Below are 10,420 nucleotides of genomic sequence, written 5' to 3'. Positions count from 1 at the left end.
TGGTTTGTAAGCCATCCTGTCTATAGTAATTTGTAATAGTAGCCCAAACTACAACAGGTTCTCACAGTATCTGAAGCTCATATTCATGAGCAGGAGGAGACAGGGCTGGGAACTCTTTAACCAGCTGATGAGGAACATAAAAGAATCAAGAGTGAGAGAGAACAGTTTAGTTCTTTTTACTTTAAGTACTATCTGGATTTAGTATAAATCTACAGTAATGGTATTGCCAGAATTTTTTTTTTCTCATAACTGCTTCATCTGTACTACCAGGAAAAAATGGGGGAAAAATTACCTGCAATAAAAGCAAACCAAATTTTATCATTGTAATACCTTTAAGCTCTTGAAAATCTTAATGGTTGTACTGTATTTTTTATTTGGCTAATAAATATGCAGATGTATTCCTTCTATGGTTATATTCTGCTTCTTTACCACTGGGGGGCGGGGGGAATAAACACGTAAGCTTCACTAATTCCCAGGACTCATAAAGACCAGATGGACACTCTGAATAGCAATACAAATTGAGTCATAAAAGTCTCTAAAATAATTAATGCTTTTGCTCAAAAACTCAGTTCAAAGGGTTAAAAGCTCAACACTGTTTCTAAATACCAAGTCGATGTAAGCCATGTGTAATTATAAATCATAGGTCATGTTTTCTATTTACCTATGCTCTGCTCTTTTCTGCACCAATCATTATACATTAGCGTGACAAGATTGGGCACAAATGGACAAGTTAATTGCCAGTGCCATTAGAATTCCCAAATTTCTGTAGTGTGAATGAAATTAAAACAACTAATTTGTGCATTTTTTAAAAGGTCACCTTGTTACACAGGAAACGGAATGTGACGAGAACAGAAATAACTCTCAAGCTGGTTGTTGAGTGGGGAAGTTGACTTTTACAGTCTCCATTTTGTAGAAACTTTTACACAAATCTTTTTTTTCTGTCTCTCCAGAAACTTAAACCTTGTGTGAAGCTGTAATGGCGTGAAGTAGGGGAGGGGATGATCTGGAAGAATCCTCGATCAAGTGTTTTTGGAATTTTCACCAAATCAAAACGAGGTTGAAAGCTTCTCCAAAGCATCTTATATCCACCAGTAGCAAACTGTGAGTTACATTTATTTTTTTATCCTCTGCAAGAGTACAAAGCAGGAAATAATTTTGGAATCTAATAATGTTTCTTCCCTGTTACTAAGAGAGTTTTGGCTTTATGGTTAAAATTCTAATGTTTCTCATTTGTCATGTAAATATTTTTGCCATATCCTGAATATTAGTTGTGTCATAGCAATCTCCTAAGAGGGACTCATCAAACCATTGCCACACCCAGGCAAGCCGTATAGTATGTATTGAACAGCGGTTCCCAGCAGCCAAATCTAAGGAAGAGTGAAAACCCAATTCAAAGTAGGTGTCAGTCAGTATCCATGGGAGATAGTAGAGACCACTGATGATAAAAAAAAAAAAAGTAAGTAATCTAAACAAAAGGAAAAAATGATTACTTAATGATTTTTCATAAATGTTCAAATGTGATAAATAAGGTTAAAACTAGGCACTATTGCTAAATACAAAATCCAGTGCCAGCCAACACATGTGTGTGGTGACAGAGTATATTTCTCTACCCTTTACACTCAGGACCTTTGGAAACAGGCATCAAGAAATGCCAGAAACCTAGTCAAAGGGTCAAGGGCTCTGCTCACCCCAGCCCTTGAGTGAAGAAAGCATGAGGAAGCAGAAGCCCAATATTGGTTGGCGCCTTAGGTGATAATAGTGTGTTTTACATTGCTTCAGGGCTCAAGCTGAGGAAGATGAAGGTCATTTCCAAATCATACTGATTCTTGAGAACTGGGAAGGGTCTAAAAATTTACCCCAATTGCAAGCTAACAAGATAAGCTAGCAGAGATTCACAGATGCTGGCAAAAGACATGAGATTTCTGGGTCGGAGACAAAGGACAGGTTACTATTCATAGTTGTAAACAGTATCAGCATGTGTGCATGTTCCCCGAACCCCAGTGCCCACAGGGTGATGTGAAGAAGGCCAGGTGATCCCTGTATACATAGTGGGACCCATTGCAGAAGTGCTTAGGAAACCCTAATCTTTTATAATGGGCAGTAAGCCTGTCAGGCCTTGCCGTTTAGGGAGACATATTTACTATATTGGTGAGTAAACAAACGACTTTGTTCCAGAGACACTATATCTTCCAAGGCTGTTCACTATACAAAAGTCTGGAATAAACATAATTATTGCCTCTGCTTATGAGATATACAGAGACCCATGGAGAATTACCTCTCAGCACTGACTAGGTACTAAAACTTCATGCTGAAATATAGGTCACAGTTCTTTCTTTAAGGACCTCTAGTTGCTATTTAGGGCAACACAGCACTACCCTCCTCAGAAACTCTAGATTCACTACCCTGGTCTCAAATTGCCCTATTTTCTCCTTTTTGCTCTCCAGGGGTTTCTCCATAGTGAGTCTAGTACTTCACGTCAGTTTTGTTTTTGCTTTGGTACCTGAACTGCTCACTCTTAGCTTCACCTTTGACCTATGTGCCTGGCAAGATACCCCCACAAGTAACCTATCAGTAACCAATTTCCTCACCTGCCAGTACTGGCACTCTACTACTGCCCTGATAAGGAACCCTCTCCCCTCAGAGGATATTGGCTATAAAATTAACTATTTCTAGGGCTGGGTAGACAACCTATAGGTGACTGGATAATTGGGTCTGGCATTTTTTCTTTTAGTAAATTTTTCTAGGGAATGAGGGGACTCATCTTATGCATATGCAATTTTACTTAATGATGATGTTTGGAATAGTCTTTTAGTATGTAAACCCAATGTGTTGCCATAGAAACAGGTCTCCATCAGAAATGCATCCAGTCAATTCTGAAATTATCATTCAGAATAACTTTATAAATTGGAATGAATCCAGCAGGTACCCAGAATGTCAGCATTTAGGCAGTAAGCTGCATTTTCTTATTTTATTTAATTATTTTAAAATAAATGAAAAGAGATGAACCCAACTTAGATATATATAAAAATACAAAGATATTCAAAGTAAGAAATTACTTCTCAATTATTTTACCTTTGAAACATCATTAAAATAGAGCAAAGTACACCATTCAGAAAAGACAAGGTATGTTTCATATGTCTAAGCAGAATACAATGTGGCCTAAATGACTAAACAGAGAATGTGTGTGTGTGTGGGGGGGGAGGATGGTTATTTTAAATATCATTATTTCTCTTAACAAAGAAATCTGTAAATTTATGTATTGGAAGAATTCCAATTTTGGAGTGTATTTTCAATACTCCCTGTACCTCTTCTCTTGAAAATATTCCCAAATGGAGTTATTAGGAGTTATGTAGCCCATGAAAAGAGAGTCACAGATACAAAATTTCTAGAATTTAGGGGCAAGATTAGAAATTTTTCTCCCATGGACTTTATGATGAAAATAATAAAAATAAAATTTAATGAGTTATTAGTAAAATTAGTCTATCCCAAATGATGATTAGTTCATGTGTTGGCAATAAAACTTAAAGTGTTTCCCAAATCTCTTCCTGGAGTCCACACTATTTCACTAAAATTTCATCAGGAAAACATTATAGACCAGTGCTGTTAATAAAAGTTTCTTCAGTGATGGAAGTGCACTGTAATCTGTGCTGTCCAATATGGTAGCCATGAGCCATATATGGCTATTGAGCACTTGAATATAGCTAGTGCAACTAAACAGCTGAACTTCCTAAAAATGTTAATTTACATTTGAATTGTGGCTATCATAATGGACAGCAGGCCTTTATATCTTAGTATTCATAGTTTTAATACTTAATCTCCAGAGTTGGAGTCAAACTGAGAAGGTTCAAACTTTGGCTTCGCAACTTATTCTGTTATTCTTCTTTCCCTCATTTTTGGGTTAATGTGAAGATGAAATGTGTTACACTGTATGTTATATAATCTTAGAAATTATTATTATAACCTAGTTCCACAATTTACCAGCCCCATGGCCAAGTTACCTTACCTCGGGGAACCTGAACAATTTCATCTGCAAAATAGGGTTAATAATACCACAGCATGGAGTTGTTCTGAGGATTAAATGAAATAATGCATTAAAGTGCTGAGCACATGCCCATCACATGGAAGCACTCAATACATACATGTTAGATATTATTACTAAAGTATTAGTAAAGTTCTTGCTGAACAAGAGAAATTTTTGTAACTTGTAGGAAATACTAAACAGGGTGTGGTTATAATGATTTGTACTGGGTGAGCCAATAATATTGAGCCAAATCAAATTTGTTCATCATCAAAACTTAACCCAGAATGATTCCACTGAAATTCAAAACCAAAAAAATTGACTGTGTATTCACCTTATCTTTCTTAAGATGGTGCTACTCTTTCCTTATTTTCAGTACCTGGCAGCACAGGAAAGTTAGGTAGAACAAATATATCACTGCAGGAAATCCTGTTTCAAATTATTTCAAGATGTGCAGAGCCCATCAGTGACATACCAGGCTCCCAAAATAACATATTTACAGCCACAACTTTACACATCTCAAAAGATTTTTTAATGTGATACTCAAATAAACTGGTAATGCCCACACACAAAATAACTCCCTCTCTATTTATATCTCAAATACAGTACCAAATGATAAAACATCTAAAATTTAAGAGTTTAAAGAAATTTTTAACACGTTAGAAAGATGTTTCTTCAAATGTTACAGAAGGCAGTGTGGGAAATTGGAATAGGAATGCTGCTCTTGTGGCTTAAAACAGTTTCACTTTATAAATGGACCAGGTGTGCTCTTCTCATAGATTTCTGGCATCCCAGCAGCAGACAAGGAAACTTCTTGTTGGTCCAGCAATGTCTCCTTGGGAAAGTCTAAGTAGGTCAGGGCAAGAGGCAAAAAGCGTTTCTTTCAGTGAGAAATTAAAAACTCAGAGCCCCCTTTATATTTAAAACGACTTTCACTGTACAGCCGCCTCGAAGCAAACAGGTAGCAGAGCCCTTGCTCCCAGACTTGTGCTCGCAGATTTGAAGAGACAACCGACCTTCAGTGTTGGACTTGCAGATTTCCTGAAATATTTTTGACTTTGTTGCTCATATGAAAAAACATGTTTGCGAAATTGCCAATTCAATATCAAAGACATGGCAAAGTATATTTCTACTTCACCATGACTGTCCAACCAGCAGCCTCCCCTTAATGAGCAGATAATTGTAATTAAGGGTACACCTCTGAGAGACAAAGTAATATGGCTTTGTGTCATTTTCAAGTAAGATTAGAGTAAGTCTAGGAAGGAAATAAATGGTATGACGGTTAGAATTAGATTTATACAGATGACCCGAATCTGACTTTTTCAAGTCTTTCCAGATTGAGTAATATCAGGAGGGCAAAGATCACACTTGTACTATGTCATTTTGCAAGGAAAAATGCTTCTATTGAGCTGAACTTTCAGTCAACACTGGTATTTGCTAATAAAAGTTTTGACAGTGACATTTAAACACCTTATTGTGTTAACATGCACAAAACAGATAGTACCTGGGGTCTTCCCCGCTCCTTGAGTTCTAAATGAAATTGCCCTGGTCTGTGCAAGTCCAAAGCCCTTCCTAGGACTTTGCTAAATTTCTGGTGATTTATTCTCAAACCCTCCTCTGCTCTTGGGTGTCTGCCCCCACAAATGTGTCTCTACTTCGCTAGGCATCAATTCGGACAGAAAAATAAATTTTTCATGTGGTTAATAGAACTGACTGGAGGTTTCAGTGGCAGGGGTGGGGAGTTGGGTGGGTGAGAAAAGGTCACCTCTCACATCATTCCACAAATAACTTTAAAAATCTATCATTACCTTCTTGTTCTTTCAAGTCGTCTCTGGCTCCTGCCATAAGGTGATGTGGGCTGTGAGCCTGAGGTGACTGGGGGACATTTACTGGAGAGGCCACTGCCACAAGCTGAGATGGCTAGTGAACCAGGTGAAACTTTTTGACATCAACAGAGTTCTAAACAGTGATCATGACTTTTATGCATAAATTTTTTAAATATATTTTTATTGATTTCAGAGAGGAAGGGAAAGGGAGAGAGAGACAGAAACATCAATGATGAGAGAGAATCATTGATCGGCTGCGTCCTGCACGCCCCCTACTGGGGATCGAGCCCACAACCCAGACATGTGCCCTGACCTGGAATTGAACCCGGGACCCTTCAGTCCACAGACGAAGTTCTATCCACAGAGCCAAACCAGCTAGGGCTGATCATGACTCTTAAATCTCTGAAGCCTATACCTTAAATTCCTTCACCTTGGAATAAAACTGGACTTTGGGCCCAAATTATTTGTGGCACAGGATAGGAAATGCAGGTATGCCACCCTGTGAGAATGATAAGAAGAAACAAAAGTAAATGGCCATAAATTTAGGTAAGCAAAAAGACAAACTCACACCAACTCCCCTGCCCCATCCACACCGTCCCAAGTGATTGTGGCACATGAAGAAAAGTCACTTCCACATAAGACCGAATGGTGCTCTGGGATAGAGGTCAAAAGCAATATCCCAAGATTTAAGTACCAGCATATACAAATATTAAGTATTATGTCTTTAAGAAAGATATAAATGAGAAAAACAATAAACACATGCACACAACGTTACTTCCTGATCATGCTCTCTATTTCACCACCAAAAAAAAACAAAACAAAACAAAACAAAAAAAAAAAAAAAAAAAACAGGAAAGAAGGAAGGAAGAACTTTCAGTTATTACTGTGGCTTACGTCCAATTTCTTGATGCTTGGAATAAAATTTTAATTTAAAATTTAGCTTCCATATTAAACATGTTGTGTGAACTACTAAATACTGGCTTGTATTCTAAATTACTTTTATCTTCCCCTATGGAGAGGATTTGGAAAGAATCCCTTTTAGAAAGCAAGCCATCGGGGCCAGGATGGGAATATTAACACACTAAAGTCACTGTGTATACTTGTAACCTTGATTTAAGTGCTAAGCTAAATACGGTTATCTCATCGCATATCTGTACTTGTGAGCCAACACCGCAGAAAAGCAAACTGAAATGAATGAGGTTCTCTGATTAATTTTCTAGTACGCGGCAGTTTAAACATCACACTGGCAATGTAATTGAAATTGCAGCAGATGGAAATGGCAGTCCTTAAATAGATGCCTGCGCACTCTTCCAGGATTTAGGAGTTTCTTAGTGAAGTGCCACAGCCGATCTTAATATGATTTACTGATGAAGATCTGCTACTGCTATTGAGCTGCCAGGTTAGAGGGTGTGTGACTCCTGTGATCCAGAGGAGTAATTCTACTGCAGGAAAAAATAAATAGACAATTACCATACCGTTACTCGGAGAAGCGACAGAAGCGATTATGCTTCTGTGTTCTCACAGGAGGGCTCCAAGTGAAGGGTTTCCAGGAATTAGTTGTTATTGGTTTATTATCCACCCAGGCTCTCCAATTCACGAGAATCTCTGCAATATGAGACCAGCATGCTAGTACTCTTACCACAGAAGTAAATTAAAAACACTTAACATAAAATAGCATAGTTCAGTGTTGGTCTGTGAGGCACTCCTATCTCTCTACTCTCACACTGTACAACTCATGACCAGACTTGTTCATGATGACTAAAGATAAAAGTGATTTTTTTTCTACTTGGGCTTCCTTGCTGCCTAGTTTACCTTCCTGTTCAAACCAGACAGGCTTTTCTAGGTTTGGCAGGCTACTGAGCCGCTCCTTGGTACTCTCAGCCACCAACCAATGTAGCTACTCTGAAACCTGAGGTCCATAAAACATGGAATGTTTTCCAATTTCCTTCGGCTCTCAGGAGCTATTCTCTCTTCAGTTCCCACCTCCCCTCTCATGTTCCTACCCATGACCTGATAGATCTGTGGAATTATATTCTGTTGTGGGGGGGGGGGGGGGGGGGGAGGGCAGGAAGGCCCACCAATGATTACCACATGCTAATCCACAGAACCTGTGAATGTTATGTCATGGGGCAAAACAGACTTTGAAAATGTGACTAATGTTATGGATCCCAAAATAGGAAGATTAGGAAGATGTGAGCACTTAAAAGTAGGGAAATTTCTATGGCTGGTTTCAGTCAGAAAGGTGTAAAGAAAACAAAAGAGGCAGAGGAGAGATGAAGCAGAAGGAGAATTCAGAGATTCAAAACTTGAGAAGGGCTTGACCCACCATCGCTGCCTTTGCAGAGATCCTTTTGTCAGGAAGCCATGTTGTAGAGAAAAAGGGCACATGTGTCTATAACACCTTCTGCTAATGCCTTAGAAAGTTCAAAAGTTCAGAATATTCCGTTGCACGGGAATATTCTGTGGGTGTGAGACCATGGGTGTGATTCATAAAGACGTTCAGTCATATCAGCAGAAGCCATAATAGCCTAAGGTTATCTAAGGAAGATCTGTGAACAAGGTGAACCCCCATGACACACATGGGAGACTCACCAAATTCTTGAGGACATTATGACAGTGGAAACCGGGCCAGCCAGAACGGAGAGAGGCTGTCAGACCCCCACCAGTCTACCTGCAGAAAACAGACCGACAAAACTACTCAGTTGCAAACTGTGCTACTTTTCTTGGAAAAGGAGGTGTGACTCTGAGAAAGGAAATAAGAGCCCAAGAGGATGTAGCCAAGAACCCAGAGGATCCCGCCCCGCCCCCCCAAAAAAAACAAAAAAAAAACCCTTGAAATCTAATGGCATTTGCATGGCTGGATTCCAAAATTACTTGGCACCAGTGACTCCTTTCATCTTTTCATTTTCACCCTTCTGAACCAGAATGTCTATAACTATTATCCAATGCCTGTCACATCATCGTATGTTTGGAGCAAATAACTTATTTCTTTAGTTTCACAGGCCTGAAGGAGAGGAGTTGTGCTTCAAGAAGGATTATGCCCAGAGATTTACTCATATCTGATTTAGATAAATTAGGCGATTAGATCTGGGACTTTAAGTAGTGAAGAAATTTTGATATGATTTTGGATTTAAGTTGATGTGGTAATGGGATGAGATCATTGGGGATCTTGTGATGAGATGAATGTATTTGGTTATGTGGGATGGATGTGACTCTTTCGGGGCCAGAAGATAGACTGTGGCAAGCAGAATAATGAGCTCCCAAAGATTTCCACACCCTACTTCCCAGAATAATGTTACTTTATAAGGCAAGATACCAATGTGATTATGATTTTGGACATTAAAATAGTGATATTATCCTGGAGTATTCAGCTGGGCCCAATAAATTATTAAGCAAGGTGCCTAAAAGGAGGAGAAGAAAATGGAAGAGTTAACCAGAGAGTTACAGCAGAAAAGAAGGCAGGAAAGTTGAGGCAAAAAGGAGAATGACATCAAAGAGATACGTATGAGAAGGACTGAACCTACTTTTGCTGACTTTAAGGATGGAGAAAGAAGCCCACAAGCCAGGGAATGCGGGCAGCTTCTAAAAACAGAGAATAACCCTTAGCCAACAACCCGAATGAGCCTGCAAGTGGATTCTCCTTCAGAGCCTGTAGCCTGGCCAAAACCTTGATTTCAGCCGTGTGGCACCCATCGCAAAGAAACCAGCGAAGCTTATCAGACTCCTGACCTATGCAATTGTAAAATAATAAATGTTTTGTCTTAAGCTGCTGAATTTGTTATAATTTGCTGGTAACAATAGGCAACTAGGACATATTCACTTATACAGTTAGATTTAAATTCTTATAAGAATTGGATCCTCTCCGTTTTTCTAATAGATAGTAGTACTGCCTCCATACCTTCATGTAACTTATAATCAAAAAAATCTTTTTAAATGACCTTGTCTTTCACAGAACTAATTTCAAATTTTTATTTTGTGCCTTGTGCTGAAATCTAGAGTAGTTTCTATTATCTTGCAGCTGCTTTTTTTTAAAAAAATCAGTTTATAGATTCAACTTCTAAAGTGTGCCTCTCCCAAATACGCCAAAGCACAGGATATAGTACTCTTAGGAATTTCACCCTTGAGTCATAGTGGTGAGTTTGAGTTTCAGAAAATCAAAGTGGTAGGCTGAAAGAGAGTTCTCTTAAATCAGGGGCATGAATTCTAGTCCTAGCTCTGATGCCAAGTAGCAAAGAGCCTCTTGGAAATCACTTTACCTCTCTGGATCTCATTTTCTTTCTCTAGAATAAACAGGGTGGGAAGTCAGGGAAGCCTCCATAGGGAAGTGTGCTAGGTTAAAATCCGAAGGACCGCTAGGCATTAATGAGGTAAGTGGGGTAGGGTCCATGCAGGAAGAAGAGCAGCCCAAAGGCTTAGCATATTCTGTTCTATATGCCACGTGCTATATTACTCTCCTGATGAACTCAGTGACAAAAAAAAAAAAAAAATTAAAAAAAAAACACCAGCCAGCGGTCACCAACTGGTGGTCCGTGAGGCCCGAAAGATTGGCGACTGCTGAAAGGGTTATGGAAAGAAT

At 38.9% G+C, this 10,420-nt stretch overlaps 1 protein-coding gene across 1 annotated transcript in view; it reads right to left on the bottom strand.

The window, feature by feature from the left end:
- The window catches only part of COL9A1 (collagen type IX alpha 1), a 125,145-nt gene that overhangs the window by 110,452 nt on the left and 4,273 nt on the right, over positions 1 to 10,420 (bottom strand). Inside the window, 1 exon segment of the mRNA XM_015568161.1 lies at positions 5,827 to 5,938. Within this exon segment, the coding sequence (XP_015423647.1) occupies positions 5,827 to 5,938 (112 nt within the window).

Source organism: Myotis davidii, unplaced genomic scaffold (genome assembly GCF_000327345.1).
Source record: "Myotis davidii unplaced genomic scaffold, ASM32734v1 scaffold803, whole genome shotgun sequence".
Classification (NCBI taxonomy): domain Eukaryota; kingdom Metazoa; phylum Chordata; class Mammalia; order Chiroptera; family Vespertilionidae; genus Myotis; species Myotis davidii.
This window is presented reverse-complemented; position numbering and strand designations above follow the sequence as displayed.